The sequence below is a fragment of the Petaurus breviceps genome, unplaced genomic scaffold (assembly GCF_028583685.1).
Source record: "Petaurus breviceps papuanus isolate PSGF00001 unplaced genomic scaffold, PetGlider_PUasm1.0 567, whole genome shotgun sequence".
Lineage (NCBI taxonomy): Eukaryota > Metazoa > Chordata > Mammalia > Diprotodontia > Petauridae > Petaurus > Petaurus breviceps.
This window is the reverse complement of record NW_027186383.1, coordinates 8,361,027-8,381,886: the sequence shown is the minus strand read 5'-3', so window position 1 is coordinate 8,381,886 and position 20,860 is coordinate 8,361,027. Positions and strand designations below refer to the sequence as shown.

General features: G+C 50.0%; 1 protein-coding gene across 2 annotated transcripts in view; it reads right to left on the bottom strand.

Moving 5' to 3' along the window:
* Positions 1-4,790: 4,790 nt before the first annotated feature.
* Positions 4,791-20,860, bottom strand: part of NGEF (neuronal guanine nucleotide exchange factor) — an 88,351-nt gene continuing 72,281 nt past the window's right edge. For both annotated transcript variants that reach the window (XM_069103242.1, XM_069103241.1), the window contains 6 exons: positions 19,268-19,357; positions 18,248-18,411; positions 16,106-16,261; positions 13,574-13,653; positions 10,885-10,989; positions 4,791-6,497 (listed from right to left, as the gene is read on the bottom strand). In XM_069103242.1, coding sequence (XP_068959343.1) covers positions 6,307-6,497; positions 10,885-10,989; positions 13,574-13,653; positions 16,106-16,261; positions 18,248-18,411; positions 19,268-19,357 — 786 coding nt within the window. In that variant the 3' untranslated portion in view covers positions 4,791-6,306. The remainder of the gene's footprint in view (positions 6,498-10,884; positions 10,990-13,573; positions 13,654-16,105; positions 16,262-18,247; positions 18,412-19,267; positions 19,358-20,860) is intronic.

Below are 20,860 nucleotides of genomic sequence, written 5' to 3'. Positions count from 1 at the left end.
AAAGCCTAGAATAAGAGTTCTTAACCTGGAGAGTTCGGGGGTCCATGAACTTGGATGATGGGGGGGAGGGGGGATATATCTTTCACCAGCCTCTAACAGAAATTTAGCATTTCCTTCAATCATCTGAAAACCTTATTCTGAGAAGGGGTTCATGGGCTTTACTAGATTGATTGCCCAAGGGTTCCTGGACCGGAAAAAAGTCGAGAAGCCCTGGGCTGGAAGGGTGGATTTTAGTTAGAGGGGCAGAAGCCTTGCATTAACTCTTTCCAGCTGCCCAAAAGCCCACTTGTTCTGCCCCCAACCCATCCTGATTCCTGTTTCACTCAGCTGAGAGGATCAACCTCAGGTTCTGCCCCCACTCCGAAAAGCCCTATTCCTGCCTCCCATTAGCCCCGAACTGTGTGCTCACTGATGTGGGCAAACACGTGGCTGTTGGACTGGCCTATCAAAAAGGAAGGCCTGTTTTGCTAGCCACATGCCTCCCCCGAGGCTGGAATGTGGGGTGAGGACAGAGGGGAACTTGCTTTTTCACAAACTCTGCTGTAAACCAGGAGTGAGGAACCTGCACCTAGAGGCCACATGTGACTGAAGTCCAAGGGCTGCACTTGAGGACCTCGAGTGCCCAGGTTCCCCATCGCTGGTCCAAACCGAGGGTTAATATTTCACCCTCTGGTGTCCCAGACTCCTTTGGTGTCAGTGGACCCCAGTCTATATGGAAGGACAGTTATGATGGTGTCCTCCATTCCAGGTCCTACAGGCAGAGCTACATCCATAACGTTGGCCGCGGGGGCAGGTTTCCAGACTAGACCCCTGTCCAGATTGAACCCGAGAGCCTTTTCTTTTAACTGATCGTTCTCATGCTTGGCCAACTAGGTTCTAAGCTCAGCTGTCCTTACATTCCTTCAGCAGCTAAAGTATTCTCTGTGCCCTCAAAATTTTCACACCTGTGGGTGAAGCCCTGCTTACCGCACTCTAGTTACGTTCGGCCAGACCCCTTTCCCAAACAATAATTCTCATTTTGGCTTGTCCCAAAGTGGACTGGACTGCCCTGGAGGCGGAGGGTGCCCTCTCCCTGGGGATCTTCAAGCCAAGAGCGGGGGAATGATATGCTGTGGGCTCTTCTGTGGCCCTCTGGGTCCCTGCCAACTCAGAGAGTCCAAGATTCTGGGAGGTGCCGACCATCAAAAACAATGTTGGCACTAGCAGGGTCCCTGGAGATCGTCATGTCCCCTCGTTCACCTTGGAAAAGAAGCCTCAGCGCCCTAAAGGCAGCATCTGGTTCCCCGACTCCACTCTGCCATATCCCTCTGTCCCCCACTAGGAAGAAGGCAATTCGGGTCACCCCAGCCTCTCTCTCTCTCTCTTGCTGAGCCCAGATCCCACCCCCTCCTCGGCATCTATCTCAGGCTCTGCAGTTGCTGGTCCTTGTTCCAGGGCTGTGTTTGAAAATGCTGACCCCGGATTTGTAGGAGGCACAGATGTGTGGGTGACTCACCTCCTACACCCCGGACCCAGGGGTGGTGACAGCCAAAAGGGAGATTTGCTTTTGCTTTTCAAAGTTGGGTTTTCTTGATTTATCTCCAGGATCCTGCTTTTTTAAAAGACCTGGAAGCATCTCTGCGGCCATCTGGTCCAACCCCTCCATTTTACAGATGAGGAAACAGGCCAGAGAGAGGAAGTCACTTCCCCAAGATCACACAGGTCGTAAGTGGCTCTGCCAGGATAGACTCCCAAACCAGGGCTCTTTCTGCTACATCTGAAACCCTTCCCTGAAGTTTCATATCCAAGGCACAGCTCCAGTGAGTGGTGAGGAGAGAAGTTAGAATCTGGGCCAGACTTTCCCTTCTCCCTCTCCCTAAGTCCTCACCCCTGCCCCCTTAGAGCTCTGGTCTCCTATAGTGGCCCCTGTCCCCTGTGACATAGTTTGGGGGGATCAAGGCTTTCCAGGTTAGGCAGTTGGTTCTTCACAGGGACCCCTAAAGAAGCCAGAGCCTTGACTATCCAAAGGAATAGACTATGTGCTTGTAGCATTCCAGGAGCCACAGAGATTTGTGGCTGGGGATGCCAGCATCTCTGAAGTCACATTTCACCAGATTGTAAGACAGGCCAGAAAATCCTTACACAAAAGAATCAAGGCCTAAGTTAGGAAGAAAAGGGAAATCAGTGAAACCTAAAACTTCAATTTCATTGGCAAACTGTCACCCGCCATGGGTGAAAAATCAGGGTTGGGAAAAGTGTTTTTATTGAGAATGAGGAACTCCCACTGCCCCACAGACCCCACCAAGTACCATGGAGACCTGGCCTTTGGGTTGAGCTGGTTTTCATCTGCAAAGCTTCTCCTTTCAATGCAGATGCATTGACCCTGAGGGGGCTGGTCCCCGCTGGAGCAACAGAGAGGGCGAATGTTGGGAGGCTGTCAGATGTCCCCTTATCCTGATTCCTGCACAGATTGGCAAAGTCCCCTCCCCCACCCAGGCTCCCTTTGACTAAAGTACACCGCCTCCACGACCTTTCCCGCCAGGTCTCCCTTAACGCTTCTCACACCCTCTATATCCCAGTTCAAAGGGATGAGGAACCGTGCCCCCAGTTGGCTGAGACCTTCCCCGCCCTTTCACCAGGCTCAGCCTTCTCTAATGCCCGCAGGTGAAAGCCCCCTAAAGTGTTCTGCCCCCTCCCACTTACGCTGTACTGGATCTACCAGAATCCAAGTTAAGCCTGACCACACCTCCACCCACGGCTAGAATGGAAACTTCTTGAGGGCAGGGACCGATTTCCATCTATCTTTGTGCCCTTCACCCAGCCGAGCACCCAGGGCATGTAGCCGGACTTTAATAGAAGTCTTGAATTATTGATGTCATTGAATTAACAAACTGGGATGGGACTTTATAAAACCCACGCTAAAACAGCAGCACCAACACCCGCACCCCCCTTTTCTCCACGGATCTGGTTTTCCAAGGCTACTTTCCCAACTTTTCACACCATGAAGAAGCCCCTGACGGGGGGGGGGGGGGGAGGGCATGTGACAGGGTTCCAGGAGGCCAGGTGTCTCTCTACCTCCTGGCTCCATCCCCCCCAGCTCCACACAGGCACCTCCCCCCCCCCAGCTGTGGGACACACCTCCGGTTCTCTGCCTCCTTCTCTTGGCCGGCTTTATGGACCTGCTTGGAAATTGCTTTTAAGTAAAAAATTAAAAAAAAAAACAAAAAACTAATCCCTGTATAACAACATTGTCATAAGCGCCTTTATGCTTATGGTAAAAAGTCTCCTCCTCGGCCTGGCATTCAGGGCTAGCCCTCCACAATCTAGTCCAGTCAGTCTTCCCAGCCCTGTTTCCCTGGCTCCAGCCAAGCCCGGATGAAGGCAGGAATACTGCTCTCACCACTGGAGAGGACGGAGAGCTAAGACCCCTAACTTGGCAGATGACGAACGATGGTGACCAGGAGAGAGGAGACGAGTGTTTCAGGAACTCTCATAGCTAAACTCCGTCCGAAGACTTCGGGACATCTATATGTATGTGTGGAGACATATATGTGTGTGCATTGGGGACACGTGTGTATGTATTGGGAGCACATGCGTGCGTGTATTTGGGTCTTATATATGTGTTGGGGACACACGGATATGTATTTGGGACATATATGTATCAATGGCACGTGTGTGTACTCATTGGGGACACATGTATGTGATTAGGGGTACATGGATGTATTGAGGGCATATGTATGTGTGTATTTGGGACATTTGTATACATATGTATGTAATGTACTTTGTAAGACTTAAGGATTTCCGTCATTGTTAGCTATTATTACTACTACTGTTGACTGAATTGAGATCCAAGAAGACTGACAGGCGAGAATAAGGGGCTGAATAGAATAAGATGACATTTAATATGCATAAATATTAATTTCTACCTTTGAATTTTAAAAAATGCTTGAGATGGGGCTAGAGAAGAGTTCATCTGACAAAGATCGGGGGGTCAGTGGACTGCGAGCTCCATGTGCATCCAGAAGGTGCCAGTGGAGTGCATTAAGAATGTAAGCCCCTGGTGGGCAGGGATTGGTTTGGGTTCTTGTCTGTTGTCTTTAGTGCTTAGCGAGAAGCAAATAGAAAGTGCTTAATAAATGATTAATCATTGGTTGATTTGTGAGATCTTTAGCTCCACTAGCATCCAGAATGTAGGAAGTGAGGGTCCCACTGCTAATTAGTATCACGACGATTAATCAGGGGACCAGAATCCTATGTGGGGGGGGGGGGGGAAAGAACACGCCGGGAGGAACATGCAGAAGACAAGGAAGGAGGAAGGAAGGAGACAAGCCGAACTGGCCGAGGGAACTGGGAGCATTCAGCTTAGAGATGAAAGACTGGGCAGGGGTGGGTGTTCCTAATTAACCGCAAGGGATGGACAGCACACCGGGTGCTCCCGGTCGGTAGTGGTGTGCCCCCATCTCCCAGTGGAGGTTGCATCACCCCTCTGGAGGGTGCAGCAAACACAGTCTTATTTGGGTCTGGGTGGGACCAGAAGGTGCCTGAAGACCCTTCAGGACGCAGGGACAGTTGGCTTCATCATCCCCTTTACAACGCCTCCCTCAGGATCTGTCCTGACGATGTTCCCTTGGTTGGAAATCCAGCCCCCACCCCACCGGCAGGCTTCACCCGGCAGCCTTGCTCTCATGGAACCTTCCTGATCCCCCATTATTCTGTATGCGTCAGGCTGCCCAGTCACCTCTATCAGCCCATGGAAGGAACTGACCCAAGGACCCCAACTCCCCATCCCAAATTTGCCAACTTCACACGAATTTCACCATGTGTAATGTATTTTATGAAACAAAAAAGGTATTTAAAATATACATGGGTGGCAAGGAGAGGCAGGAACCAACAGACACATTGGTGGATCCCAGTATTCTCCCAAAAGGCTCTGTATTCTAAACCCTAAGCCAGAGCCTCTCCCCTCGGAAGATGGCTCAGAGGAGCGACAGGTGGACATGCAGCCCAAACCAGGGCTGTCCCCTCCCCGGGAAGGTCAGAACATGCATGGGCGGTCATGCGATCCTGTGTCATATCCACAGTTCCTTAGACATGTGATCCCCACATCTGAGAAGGCTGGCCCCTGGCTGAGCCTGAGGTCTCAGACTGGTCCTTTGCACTGGGGAGAGGGGAGATGCCCTGTTTCCCCCAGTTGGTGGTGGCATCATGAGGCACGTCCAAGCTGTTGGCTTTGGTAGCAGAAGGAAGCATGTGGCTTCATCACCAATCCATCCTCTTAGGGGGTCCCATAAGCCACAAAACCCTGAGAGAGGAGCTGGCTCAGACCCTCCTCCTTGGGTACTTCACCCAAAAGGCCTGATTTGGGCCTGGGGAAACCCGCATCTGACTCTTCTCCCTGGTGATGCCTTCAGTGTGGGGGGTGGGGGGGCCTGGGCTTGGTGACGTTTCTGCATCTTCACAAGTAACAGAAAGGGAGTAGGTGGGGCCCCCTCTGTAGAAGGGGCAATGGCATGCTGGGGAGGGGCCTCGAAGGAACATCCTTCTACTGCACAAATGTGACCTAGGGATGGGGCCCTGGTGCTGCCCAAATTTCCACCCCAAGGCGAATACTAGAGCCCTTGGGCCTGTTCCTGGGGCATCCTTGTGGGTGCGAGGGTTAACAATGGCTTCTTTTAAAGGCACCACTTCCCACCAGGCCGTGCCTTTTCTCGATTGTACTCGGCACCATCCTTGGTGGCTGAAGGCTGGCTGCCTCTCCGAAGTCCTGGGAAGGGAGTGTGGTGGGTAGGGGAGAATGCTCGGGGTGCTGGGTCTCCTCATGCCCATGCAGTGAAAAGTTTCTCACACTTATTAAGGGATGGGAGGCGGGCAGGGAGAAAGGCAGTAATACAGTGCGGTGTAAAGTCCACCTGGCTTGCTGTTTATAAATGAGCTGAAAAGAAGGGAATTTCTCTGCTCTCCCCCTCCCCATTGCATCTGCCGCTGGAAGGACCAGGAGTGGCTGACGTGGTGGGAAGGGAAAGGGTGGGGGGGGGACACTTCTGTACACAGTAAATACAGCAGCAACCCTTTGGTTTCCACACAAGGAAAGATCAGAGCCCGCCCTGCCACCCCGTCCAGCCCTTCTATTCTCTCTGTCCCTTGACTCTGCCATCTCTCCCTTGTCCTCCAGGCATCCCAGGTCCCGCTCAGTGCCCTGCCGCCCCGCCCAGCCCTTCTATTCTCTCTGTCCCTCGACTCTGCCATCTCTCCCTTGTCCTCCAGGCATCCCAGGTCCCACTCGGTGCCCTGGCATCCCTAGGCTCAGGGGTCGGGGCTCGAGGGCGGTCATTGCCGATTGCGGCTGCCCAGCTTCCTCCGGTCTTTGTTCTGGCTGCGTTGGGTGTCATCCATCTTGTGGACCCGGAAACACTCCTTAAGATTCTGGGATCGGATCTTGGGGTTCATAATCTCCTCCACCATGGAGCTCGGGAACCAGCCTCTTTCTTGGTCGTGAAGGCGCTCCCCAAAAATCCAACCTATGGGGTTGGGAGGAAGACGTCAAGGAGAAAGGGGAAGAAAAGCGATGAGTTTCAAATGAAAACCTAGGGAATTCGGGGCAAAAGAAAGCCAAAGAGGGTATCATGTAGCCCAGCTATGGGGAGAAGTAGGAGAATTAGCTTTGGAACGAAGAGCCAGGTTTGTGTCTGGGCCCTGCTGGCTAGCAGGAAACTCAGTTTCCTCATTTAAAAGTGCAGATAACACCCCCTGTGTGGGCAGTGAATGTCCCAGGAGGAGTTAGTGTGTTGTGAGCTAAAGGAGCCCTGGCCTCAGAGGACCAGTCTCTCACACCTGCTCCATGTGTGACCTTGGGCACGTTACTTTGTCTCCCTGGGCCTCAGTTTCCTCATCTGTAAAAGGAGGAGGTTGGACGAGAGGGTCTCTGAGCTGTTTCCCTGCCAGCCTGGGCACTTGGGCTTTCTGGCCCAAATTTCCTCATTTATAAAATTAGGATTCTATGAACTCCAGGGCCCCACGGTAGAGATTCTTAATAATCTTAATTAACAATGAAAAATAAAAGCAAAAAAAGCTAAGGGGCAAAAACAGGAGTAAAAAAAGCTAATCCAAGGCAGCTGGGATAATGGAATGAAAGCATCTCAGTAGCAAAGGTCTGGTGCTATTGCATGACGTGGCCAGCAGAGAGTGCTGGTGACCAAGAAATACCAGCCTTGGGGAGGGCCTCGAGATTGGTCTCTGCTTGGAGACCTTCAGGCACGGGGAACTCACTATCTACCAGGATGGGCCATTCACATGGGGATGGCTGTTTCATGTCATCCCAAGGTTGGAATGGACATTGTCCGTCCCATCCCCAGCCCCGAATCCCCTCTCTAATGTCCCTGACAAGGGGTCATCTGGGCTTCGACAGAAGATGTCTGGGACGGGGAGACTGCTATCTCCCCAGAATATCAGACCTGGAAAGGATCTTAGGGACCATTCAGCCCAACTCTGACATTTTACAGACGAGGAAACGGAGGATCACAGAGGAAAGTGACTTAACCAAGGTCACAAAGCACTTCATGGTCCTCCTAGCTTAAAACAAAATCTTCCCCAAACTCACCCCATGCTCATGCCAAGCAAGGCAGGAAAATGGGAGGAAGGGAAGATGAGGAACAGGAAAGAGGAAGGAAGAAAATGGGAGACAAGTAGGAAGGATAAAGCTAAGTGGTCTTGGCTGTTGCAAAATGGGCGAGTGATTTAACTCAGCAAACATTTATTCAAAGACTCATAGACCTAGCCTGGAGAGGGCTTGAGGCCATCTAGTCTAACCACCCGTTTTACAGATGAGGAATTTGAGGCTCAGAGAGGTCACAGGACCACAGACCTGGAGTGGAGGGGGCTCGAGGCATCCTGTTTGACCCTTACTTTTTAGGAAGGGGATATGGTTTGCCCAGGGACACGCGGATGATGGGTGGCACAGCAGGAGGGCAGAGGAGAAATGTTATTGATGCTGGTGTTAGTGACAAAGCCTAGAGACTGTGGGATGGGGCAGCTCCCAAAGCTGGCGGGTCTGGGGCTGCCCTGAGGGAGGCAGGGCGATGACCCACCCCTGTCACTCTGCCCTGGGCAGACCACACCCAGAGCAGGCTGCAGTTCTGGGGCTGAATTTTAGAGAGGACATTGCTAAGCTTGGAGGGCGTCCAGAGAAGAGTGAGCAGGAACGGCTCCGGGCCTTGGGTCCACCCCAGACAAAGCCGGTCAAGGAATGCAAGGCAAGGAGGTGCTCCAAGACACACTTCCCCAGAGGCAGCTTCCTCACATGACACAGTGTAAACTGGACTGACAGGATGCAGAGACACACCTGGGACTCCAGTCTCCTTTTCTAGCCCCATCACACATCACTCCCCTCCTACACTCAAAGTTCCCACCAAACAGGCCTACTTGCCCTACCTGTACACAGCACTCTGTCATCTCCCACCTCCAGGACTTTGCACAGGCTGTGCCTCCCATCCTTCCTTACCTCCGTTTCGTGGAGTCCCTGGCTTCCTTCAAGACTTAGCACAGGTTCCACCTTCCACGGGAAGCCCTGCCTGGTGCCTTCCCCCCCAGAATTACTCTGGGGTATTTGACTAACCCGAGGAAGGGCCCTAAGTATATATTTATAAATGGATGTGTCACATCCCCTGACAGAATGTAAGCTCCAGAGGGCAGGCACTGTCTGGCTTGTTTTTGCATTCTCCCCTAGCACAGTTCCCCTATTAGGCACTTACAAGCTTATGGATGGAATTGGTGACTCCTGTGTCCCCTGCCGAAACCCCCCTTCTCTTTCTTCTTAAATTCTCCTAGAGCACTTTCCCATCAATTAATCAATAATCCCATCGATCAATCAACAAGAATTAATAAAAACAATAATATTTATAATTATATATAATTAGTATATAACCTTATATAAAACATATGAGAATTATGTTGTATAACATGTTATCCTTATTACAAAAATATAATCATTTCTAATTTCTTTTCACTCCACACCAAGCACCAGAAATACAATGACAAACGTGAAATGCTTCCTGCCCTCAGGGAGCTAATATCCTCTTCTCACATCAGTCCTCTTAATCTCCTCATCTGGGTCTGCTTCCTTCCCACCTTTCTCCCAGCAGAACATAAATTCCTTGACTGTAAAGACTGTTCATTTTTTAAATTTTTGTCTCCCCAACCCCAAGCATAGACCCTGACATAAGGGGAAAAGAAGGCGTTAATTAATTAAGATGAATGCTGCCTCCAGAATTCGTGGTGTGTTGGATATGTGAGAGCCGGCCTCACTGGCAGGAAGACCTGGTGTAGGGCTAATGGGTCCATGTGGCCACGACCGCGTGTCCCAGGCGTAAACAGCTATGTCTACTGTGGGTGTCTTGCTGCTTTGCGCTCCAGCCCAGTTCATAGCTGGGACACATCCTGAGTCACGAGAGCCCATATATTGCCTTGCCTGGGGAGGCTTGCTTACGGGAGGCTTTCACACCTTTTGGCACTGAGTCACCTGGGTTGTGATGCCTTCTGGCTCTGAGCCGATTATTTGAAAACTTTATCTACTGGGAGGTGGCATCTTACTTGGGGGCTCACTCATGGGAAGAATACTTCTTTGCTTTTTGGCCAGACCAGACTCTAGGTAGCCGTTGATAAGGAGCCCCCAACTCTGAGAGCCAGATGTTGGTGCTTCCTGGTCTGGTGATTCGGTGCCTCTTACTCTGTTCAGACAGTTGGAGCCCTGTCTATGGGGTTCTTTCTTGGATACTCGCTTCTTCCTACTTATCTGGCTGTACTGTTTAATTATTATTATTATTATTATTTTTAAAGCAATTGGGGCTAAGTAACTTGGTCAAGGTTACACGGCCAGTTATTTCTGGGTGTGGTGCTGAGTATCTGAGCCCGGATTTGATCCCGAGGTCATCCCAACACTGGAGCTGGTGCTCTTACTTGCTGAGCCACCTGGCCGCCCCATGTACTGTTTAATTAAAGTAAGATTGCTGACCCCTTTGAAGCTGTCTTTCCTTTAGAAAAGCAGACCTTCTGTGTGCTGGTGTTATTGCTCTTACACCTCCTCAGCAGCTGCAGGAAGCATTAAAGCTAAACCTGGGTTCAAATCCTGCTTCTGACACACCCGGCTCTGAGCCTGGGAAGAGCATTGGACCCCTCAGTGGCCCAGGCAGCTCTCTGAGAGCAGGGCCCATCTGTACTGAGGGAGGGAATTCCCATACTCGGGGTTCCCTACACCAACAAAAGCAAGGGCCCAGATCTCAACCCAAACAAAAATCAGCTGGCCAAGCCCCTTCCCAGGAAGGTGAAGCAGCAGCAGATGCAGTTGCGAGCGGTCTCTCTTTGTATCGAGGCCGAGATCTGGGCCATCTATGAACACAAGGCTGGCAAAGTAGGAGACCCAGCTCTATCTTTAAGGAGATGTGTGAGGCTGGGAGGCAGCATTGCTGAGTGGAAAGAACACTGGCCTTAGAGGTGGAAAGATCTGGGTTCAAATCCTCCCTCAGACATTACTAGTGAGACCCCATGGCAAGCCTCTTGTGACCTCTCTGGGCCTCAGTTTCCTCTCTATGTTAAACAGATCACCACCCTCCCAGGGCTGGTGTGAGGCTAATAGAATGGACGTGAAGCACAGATGCTGGAGAAATGTAAGGATCATTATATTAGGCAACTGGCCACCCCCTGGCCTCAGTTTCCTGCTCTGTCAATCAGAGAGAGGAGTGGTCATCTGAGTCACTGAGGTAACAGCCAGGAGAACACTTTCAGAAGGCTAGGGGATGGGTGGTGTAGACACATGATGTGGGCAGTATAGACACAGGGTGTGGGTGGTATAGATATGTGATGGGCAGTCTAGACAGGCCTGGGGGCAAGTCCCCATGCTGGTATGGTACTCACCATCTTCTGTCTTTTCGAGGATGTTCAGAATGTCAGCCAGCTCCAGGGACAGCTCATCCGGCTGCTGAGCGACATAGGGGTGGACACACTGTACCTGGGGGCAGTCTGTCAGAGGAAGGGCAGAGAAAAGGTGGAGGCTTTTATTCAGAATGTTCCAGACTCTCTCTGGAGCCCCAGCCTGCAGCAGGCCTTCTGAGCCCAGGGCAGGTGGAGGGGAGGGCCAAGGAGAGCTTCTAGACCAATAAAATGTCAAGTCACAGGTAGCAATGGAAAACTCTGATTGTGGGCAAAGGTCCCAAGATCGATGGCCTTGGCAAGGCTGAGCCAAGAGCTTTCTTCCTGCGAGCTGAAGGAAAAGAAATGTATCTCGGGCTCCCTGAAGGGAGGCAGTTTGAAGGCCCTTTCCTCCCCCAAGGCCGCAGAGCAGGCACTGCAACACAGGTGCCTTGTGGGAGGCCCAGGGGAAAAACCCTGGCTCTGGAGTCAGACGCTCTGGGTCCAAATGCCGTCTGTCACCACCTCTGCGACCCTGGGCATCAGTTTACTCATTGATAGAATGAAGAGGGTGGGCAAGGTAACCTCCCAAACCTGTATTCCTACAATGACACTGGGCCTGTTTCTTCAGTGGGTGACCTCCAAGGCCTTCTGATTTTAAAGCTAGGTTTCTATGCTGTTGGTGCCGGTCTGATTCTTCATGACCCCACAGACCATACTGTTCATGGGATTTTCTTGGCAAAGATACTAGAGTGTTTGTGATTTACTTCTCCAGGGGATTAAGGCAAACAGAGGTGACATGGCTTACCCACGGTCACACACTCTCTGGGTTCTTACGCATTTCATGAGCTTCGTGAAGGGCCTTTGAGCCCAGAGCAGATTACCCAAGTGGGAGATCGGCCTCTGGAGCCTGCCTGACTCTGGCTAGAGCGGGTCCAGCTGGCCCCACCTCAGGCCCTTGCCACTGAATTTCAAGAACTATATTTTATCCCTTAAGACTTCCAATTATCTGACATTTCTTGCTTATTCCTCCTTTTGTCCAAGCATCCATGAAAACATTTCTTGTTCAAGGCCTTAAAAAGGATGTTAGACATTTTATGGTCGTTAGACCAGTGATTTCATTCAAATGGTGTGGGCACCTTCTGGTGAAGATGCTTCCTCTATGTCCATTACATAGATGGACCCCTGCTCTGATACTTCTGGCCTGAGGGAGCAGCCAGGGGCACTGAGGGCAAGGGATCTGCTCAGAGTCTAATGGGAAGATGCGAACTCGGGTCTCCTGCCCCTAAGGCCAGTTCTGCATCAAAGCTCCAGAAGGTAAAATCTCCCTGGAGCCTGATAGTCTAGTCCTATAAAGAAGCTTTAGGAGCCCTTTATCCCCTGAAATACTGTCTGAAGAAAAATACTGTCTGCCTCATTCTAACTTGGGGATGCTGAACCTGGCATCAATGGAATTTTGGTTTTTGGCAAACGAATATTATATATGTGAATATAACTGATTTCCTTTGTGACCCCATGTATTTTGATTTGTGCACTTTAGCATGTGAGTCAGGGAAGAGTTCTGTGGACTTGACCAGGCTGCCCAAGGGGTCCATGTCACACTGATCTGAGTAAACCACCCTCCCTTCCATGGGTGTGGAAAGCCGAATACTCTGTTAGACACTGTCACTTCACAGCAATACAAGGGAAGACACTCAGGAGGAAGAGGGTGGTGGGCTGTCCTGTCAACGTCTGTGATGTAAAAATAAGAGGCATCGACGTAACTTATATAAAGGACTCCCTTTGTACATCCCAAACCAAGTGCTTCCTTCAGCAGGACTTGGGCGCTCTCACTGATGGGGTGCTTGGGTGCCTGTCCTTGAACCACAGTTTGTAAAATCATGTCCAGTTCCAAAACCCTATCTCTCCCTGGCCTCAAACTGTCTCAGACAGTTTCTAGCACAAGGGCAGCAGCCCTAGGAAAATACTTCTCTCTTCCCGACACAGTGCCAGCTGCACTTAGGGAATTTAGTCGTCTGTCCCAGCTGTGTCCTGGCTGAAGTGGCAGCAGACAGGGTCATACCTGTCATATGTACCCCAGTCTCAGTCATATGTGCACTCCCTGGCTCATTACACACATCCTGAATCCCTCCTTAGCTTGGGACACACTAAACTCCCGACATCCATCTTGTCAAACATGCCACTGATGGGTGGCAGCTTGGTCAGCCCTGACTTAGCTGACTTAGTTTCAAGCCTAAAACCACTCCTTCATGCAGACCGCCTTGGGCTATTTCCCAGTGAATTCTGGGTAACAGGCCTACAAAGTGCATGTTCCTTTAAGAACTGCCTACTCCTTAACTCCCCCCTAATCCCGCCCTGACTCACCTAGTTAGCACATTTGGCACAGATTTCACTGTAGTTATCCTATATAAACCATAATATACCCCCTCTAAGGGTGCAGGTTCCCTAAGAACTCCTGCCTGCTGCAAAGCCTAACAATAAATCTTTAGCACCTTGACTTAGAGAATGCTCGAGTCTGTGAATTCCTTCCAGACTGCTTTCCAGGGACTCCCTGAACTCCGTGGCCCCTTGACCCCTCATCATCAGGGCCTATAAGCTTCCATAGACACTCAGTTCCAACATGGCACCCTAAGCCAAGCTTTCCATTGAAAGGACACAGGGAGGAGCAGCATCAGAGGGGTCTAGGAGCGCTCACCCAGCAGTCTTGATGTGAAGGAAACAAACTTCGTTCTCCGGTTTGGGGCCAGGGAGGTCATCCAGCGTTTCATCTCGCTTCTGTGAGGGCAGAGAGACACACCACAGCTCTGGGGAAACGTGGGGGGACGGGGACTGCTGGACCACAGCCCCCCAGACTGCCCACACGGCTTCTCTCAGGGCCAAGCCTGGCTCAGCTTGTCTTCCTGGGGCCGGCGAGCTGTCTACATCTTGCACTGCGGCGGGCCCCCTCCCCCCCATCTGTAATAGGTGTACAAGTAACTGGAGATGCTTGTGGGAGCCCCCCACGATGCTCTCTCTACTGCCTGCCCTTGGCAATCTGTCAGCCTTAGGACCTGGGAGAAGCTGTGGCCGATGGCCTGGCCCAGGCAATGGCCTCCGGAACAGTGCGGAGAGAGGAGGCTTTGACTCAAGCTCAGCTTCTGCCACTTATGCCCTGTGAGCCTTTGGGGGAGTCTTTCCACTCTATGAGCCTCAGTTTCCTTCTCTGTAAAGTGAGGGGCTTGGACTCGCTGGCTTCTGAGGTCCCTTCAGCTCACACATTCCTCAATCTGCAGCCTAGGTTCCCTCCCAGCTTTACCATCTCTGTTCTAGGTCCCCCCCAGCTTTGCCATCTCTGTTCTAGGTCCCCCCCACTTTGCCATCTCTGTTCTAGGTCCCCCTGCTTTGCCATCTCTGTTCTAGGTCACCCCTAGCTTTGCCATCTCTGTTCTAGGCCCTCCCCAGCTTTGCCATTTCTGTTCTAGGTTCCCTCCCAGCTTTGCCTTCTCTGTTCAGGTTCCCCCCCCCCCCAGCTCGCACATGCTGTGTTCTAGGTCTCCCCAGCTTGTACATTTATGTGTTCTGGGTTCCTCCCAGCTTGGATAGTCTATAGTCTGCCTTTTAAGGCTAGAACTTCCTCTGTTCTAGGGCCCCTTCTGGTTCTTGCATTCCCTGTTCTAAGATTCCTCTGAACTTGGTCATTCTGTGTTCTCAGCCTCTCCCAGCTCTGAATCCCAGCACAAGGCTCCATGCTCTTCTCCAGGGCTGCTGCTAGTGCTCACAGCTCACACTCATCACAGCTGAGGAAAGGTGCAATGGGGAGAGGGGTTAAAAAACAGGCCTGGGCTTCCCAGCATGGGTGTGGGTGCCCTGGCAGCTGTCTTTACAAAAGGGCAAAGAGAACCAGGCATCCAGCTTTACCAAGATGGCAAAGGCTTGGTGGCTGGAGTTGAGCCTCTCCCCGTGCTTCCCTGCCCCTGTAGACACCTCCAGCTGCAGGTGATGAGGGCAGCTGGGGAAGGGACTGGAGAGAACAGAGCTGGGAGGGCCCTTGGAGGTGTCTAGCCCAACCCAACTGCTTCACAGAAGGGGAAACTGAGGCCCAGACTAGCCTGAAGTGACCCAGGTGGGAATCTGAGGCTTTTCCCACCACACTGTGAGGAAAGGCCAGTGAACCAGGCAGGCTCTCACCCAGGTTTAATTCAGTTCAATGAGCATTTATTAAGCACCTACTGTTTGCCAGACACTGTTCTAGGCTCCGGGGATAGCAGAACAATAACAACTGGCATTCATCTAGTATTTTTAAGGTTCACAAAGCACTTTACCTAGATCTCAACCAATGGGAAGTAGGTGCCATTATTACCCCCATTTTACAGATGAGGAAACTGATGCTAAGTGGCTTAGGTCACTAAGTGCAGAGAGGTTAAGTGACTCGTCCCCTGTCGCACCAGCTAGTTAGCTGAACTGACTAGCTTCCAATCCTGCCGCAGGATTTGAATTCAGGTCTTCCTAAGTCCAGACCCAGCTTTCCCTTCCCTGTATTATCCCATTTCCTATAAGAATGAAACGATCCCTGCACTCAAAACGCTTCTGTTCTCCTGGAGGAAACAACATCTGCATAGACAAGCACTTACAAAATAATTGGGGGAGGGTGGGGATAGGGCACTAGCTACTGGGGGGATGAGGAGAGGCTACATGCGGGAGGCTGAACAGAAGCTGCACTTTGAGGAAAGCTATCGATTCTAAGCCACAGAGTTGAAGGGAGATTGCATTCTGGCATGGGGTACAGCCCATGCAAAGGCAAGGAGGTGGGAAATGGAACAGTACTTAGGGGGAGAAGCAAATGGGACAGTTTGGCTGGAATGTAAGGTGTGTGAGGGAAGTTTAATGGGAAATTGGTTCTGAAGAATCCATGTGCTGGGCTGAATAACCTCCAGGCACGGTTGGAATTAGGGGAGAAAGACACTGGATGGGCGCCCTTATCCCCTTACCATTCCATAGTGATCTAACTACTTTTTCAACCTTGAGGACAGCCTTCCACCTGCTCTGCTGGTCTTTAGGGGCCAGGGAGAATGGGAAAAGAGGAAGGTACAGCCAAGGGGAGGGGAGAGAAGGAATATCTCCTGAACAGGGCAAATCCCATTTCCTGGGGCCATTTTCTGGGTCTCAGTGGGGACTGTCTGGTGGACAAGACCTCTGATGGAAAAGATGTCCAGGCACACAGGGCAGGCCAACAGGCCTTGGTACTCACTGGGACGAGGCCTTCAGCATGTACGTGGCTTCCCGGTCATCGGCATTCTCAAGCAGCCTCAGGATGAAGACATTGGCCAAAGTCTGCCCTTGGTCCTCCAGCTCCTCCACCCGAAGGAGGCCCCGAGGAGCTGAGTCAAACACCTGGTACTTGTCCCTGGGGACGAGGGGTCAGAGCAATTATTTACTGGGGCCATGCCTTTGCACAAGCTGGGCCCCCTGCCTGGCATGCCCCTCCTCCTCACCTCTGCCTCTTGGAATCCGAGGCTTCTTTCAGGACTCAGCTCAAGTGTCACCTTCCATGTGAGGTCTTTCCTGACATCCTGAGCTGCTCACTGGGCCCTCCCTCCCTAACCACCTGTATTCTCTGGTATGTGCATTCATATGTACACATCCCCTCCACTGGAATGCAAGCTCCTTGAGGGCAGGGCTCATTTCCCTTTTGCCTTTCTATCCCCAGTGCCTCAAGCTGGTGCTTAATAAGTGCTGAATGCCTCCCCGCCCCCCTTCCCGCCCAGCGCAGTGGAGGCTGGAGCGCAGCTTGGATCTCTGACATCTTTGCCAGGCAATCCTGCCTTCCCTCATTCCACTCTGGTCGTGTCCTGTCACCCGCTCCTTTGCTCAAACCTTCCCTCTGGGTGTTGTTCATTGTTCCAAAGCATTTGCACAAACAAAATCAGTGCAGCCCAAATGAAAAGAGAAGCAGTGAACTGGGGGTGGGGGAGTAGAGAGGAAGCAAGCGGTTCTAAGGGGACCAATGACATCTTGCCGGGAGCATGAATTAGATTACGAAGCAGAGTGAGCAGCCTCTCTCTCTTCTCAAGAGTTAGCAGAGCCACTGGCAGGACAAAGGTCAGGATGATTAGTGCGTCGCTGGGATGCAGCGACCAAGCTCCAAGCACAGCGCCCGCTTCGCGGCTGTTGAAGCAAACTCATCTCATTCACCCATTCCACAAGGAAAGTCTTCACGCACTTGGGGTAGACACCCCCTGCCCTCACAGAACGGAGGCCGCTGCTCCCTCACCTGGAGATGATCCCCTTGGGCCTTACACACTATGTCTTGTGAAAAGCTTTTAAATTGAAATCTTTAAAAAAAAATGTATATCCTCTCCATTGACTTCCCAGTGCCCTGGCACACAACTGCCAGAGCAGCACCCGTAGCATCCACTGTTGTCTGCCACCTCCAGGGTCAAACACCAGCTCTTCATTTGGCATTGAGTGTCCTTCAGGACCTGGCTCCAGCCCGCCTCTCTGGCCCTCACACGCATCACTCTCCTTCCAGACTGGCCTTCCTGCTCCTGCTTCACTATCCATCTCCCATCTCTGTGCCTGTCTGCCTGCAGTTCTCTCCTTCCTCAGCTCAAGCCTCACCCTCTGTGATCCCCCGTTTAATGTTGACAGTGACTCCTCTCATTCTCTAGTATTCATAGATTTAATGTGTGTGTGTGTCAATCAAGAAAAATTATTAAGGACTTACTGTGTGCCAGGCACTGAGCATATAAATATAATATTAATTTTAATACTTATTAAGTAATATTATACTATAGACAATATTATATATTAACAATGATATTAATAGAATATTAAATACAATTATATAAGCTAGTAAAGTTAAATAATGGAATAGTTATGTATAATATATGTTACATACTTATATAAGCATATAGTATTGCCCCAATAAAAGGTAAGCTCCTTGAGGACAGGTACATTTTTTTCTTTGTATCTCCAGCACTGAGCACAATGTAACTCACTAGCTGGTTAACAAGTACTTATTGAACGACTGTCAAAAAGGACATGTGATTAAGTCGGATATGATTTCTTCTCTGTGAGCTCCAAGTGGCTCCAAATGATCACTCATTCCTCTCTTTCTCTCTTTTTTGGAGGGGGGGAGGCAGGGCAGTTGGGGTTAAGTGACTTGCCCAAAGCCACATGGCTAGTTTTGCGTCAAGTGTGAGGCCGGATTTGAACTCAGTGCTCTATTTACTGTGCCACCTCACTGCCCCACACTCATTCCTCTTTCCAAGTGCTCATAAGCCACTGGTTTAACCATCTGCTGCATAGTTTTCTTGGGGATGGATGCTGAACTCACTGGTCTAGGGCTTCCAGGCTCTGCATTCTTCCTCTTTTCATATTTTAGACTCACCCGGGAATTTGCCTGCAGATCACAAGCAGATCATTGAAAAGGAAGAGATAGATTTCTCTGAAGAGTTTTTTGGTCCGAAGGGTTCGGGATGTTTTAGGGCCAGACATCTGCTGTAGTTCTCCTTGCTTCAGTAGCCAGCGGGAGTGAGAGATAATGGGCACAGACTGAGAGAAAGAGACAAAGGACAGGTTAGAACATGTCAGGGGGTCAATGCCACAAACCCCTTACATCATGGGACAATGACATCGTTCTGGAAAGGTCAGATTGGGCTGGTTCACAAAAAGTGACCCCACCTGTAGGCATCATGGACTTAGGACTGGTGAAGAAACTTAGCCCTAGAGAGATGAAGTGAATTGATCCGGGTCACAAGGTAGTAATTGTCAGAATCAAAATTCAAACTCAGGTCCTATGACTCGTTGCTCACTCACTGCTTTCAAACGTCAAGGAAAGAACACTAGACTTGACATTCTATCTCAGATACCTACTAGCTTTGTGAACATGGACAAATCACTGAACAGCTCTGGAGTTTAGTTCCCTCATCTGTATGATGGGGACAATGCTATCTAGAGTTCCTGCTGTGAAATGAAACGAACAGGTTTTACAAAATTGAAAAGCACTTGCACAAACAAAATCACTGCAGCACAAATGAAAAGAGAAGCAGTGAATTGGGAGTGAGGAAGTAGAGGGGAAGCAAGGGGTTCTTTAAGGAATCACACCAAAGTTAGCATGCTGACTCTTCCTTCAGTTAGTCTGATACAACATGAGATATTGAATGGAATTACTTAGGATAGCCTCGACAGGGCGCAAGGCTGGATAGATTGGGAAGGATTATTAATCAATTAACAAACATTTATTAACTTTCTACTATGTGCCAGGCACTGTGCTAAATGATGAGGTTACAAAAAGAAACAAAAAGCCCCTTACAATCTAACAGAGGAAACAATATGCAAGCAAATATATACAAAGAAATTTATAGTATTTATGCAGCCCTTGGGAGAGGAATATGGAAAGTAACTGTACCTTGATCTTAAATTCCATTTTCTTCTGAATACTAATCATCTGTTCTGTCCGACTCATCTTTCTGACACCCTCATTGCATGCTTTTACCACCTGGAAAGAAGAAACACCCACAGAGGTGACAAGTCACAGCAACCTTCAGCCAGTTGGTTCCAAGGTCTTAATCCATTCATTTCATGATAGTGGAGACCACATGACCAACTGCATGCTGCATGACCAACCAGAAGGAGCCGCTGGCTCCAGTATTGAATTGGAAGTCAATTCCATGACTGCTGTAGCACATGGACTGAAAAACCTATGAATTAAGTGGCAATTTTGTCACTACTTTTTAGAATTTAATAGACATTAAAACTATCCAAACAATTGTATGTAACAGAAGTCCAGGTGTTCATAAACAATCCTCTTTTTGTCCTTCGCATATTGAGATGTTTGTGTTTGTTGATATTTAAGTTCAGGATAAAAAAGAAAATTAAACAAAATCCTATGAGTTACCGCCAAGAATGTCAATATTTGTCCTTCTTGGGAGAAAAATATATTTTGATGAGAAGTTTCACTGGAAGGACAAGCAAGGATGAAGAAAACCAAGTGGGGATTTTGGACTCCAGGCCTCAGATCCAGTGAGAGCCAAGTTAATTCCTTGTCGTTTCTGGAACATCCCCTGGTAGCTGGGGCTTGCACCATCCCCCATCTTGTTTCACTCTTGTTTACAGGTAGGTCGTGTTTTCCCTTCCTGTCTCCCCAGTAGAATGTAAGCTTTTTGGGGGAAGAAAATGTATTGTTTTCATCTTTGTATTCTTGGTACCAAGCGTGCACCTTTGTGACACAGCAGGTGCTGAAGAGATATTGTTGAATTGAAAATGTGCTCTGGCTCCACTGAAGGCAACACGAGCCTTGCAAAACTGTGGCCTGAATCCTAGAACTAGAAAACGTAGGGGCTGTGATGTTGATTACCTTAGAGAGGTCAGGGTCCTTAACTCACAAATGGGGTGAGACCCAGAGATGTGAAGTGACTAGCAGTTTGAGGGATAAAACCCCCTTCCTGGTTCTCCTCCCACCTCTCTGACCACACCTTCACTGGCCTCTTCCAGATCATACCCTCTAACCATAGATATCCCACAGAGGTTTGTCTTGGGCCCTCTTCTCTTCTATACTCTCACATGGTGATTTCACTAGCCCCCATGGATTTAATTACCATCTCTGTGCTGATGATTCTTAGATCTACCTATCCTGCCCTGATCTCTCTGCTGACCTCCAATCCCTCAACTCCAACTGCCTTCGGGTCATCTCAAACTGGATATCCTACAGATATCTTAAACTCAGTATATCCCAAACAGAATCCATTATCCTTCCCCCAAGCCCTTCTCCAAGTTCTGTATTACTGTAGAGGGCACCACTCTCCTCCTAATCCCTCAGGCTCCCAACCTAGGAGACATCCCGGATGCTTAATCTCTCTCACCACACCCTCTTCCCCCATGTCCAAGCTTTTGCTAAAGCCTGTCAATTTCACCTCGCTAATACCTCTTGTAGATTTCACCTCTGCAACATCTTTTGTAGATTTCATCTCTGCAACTTCTCTTGTCAATTTCACTTCTACCA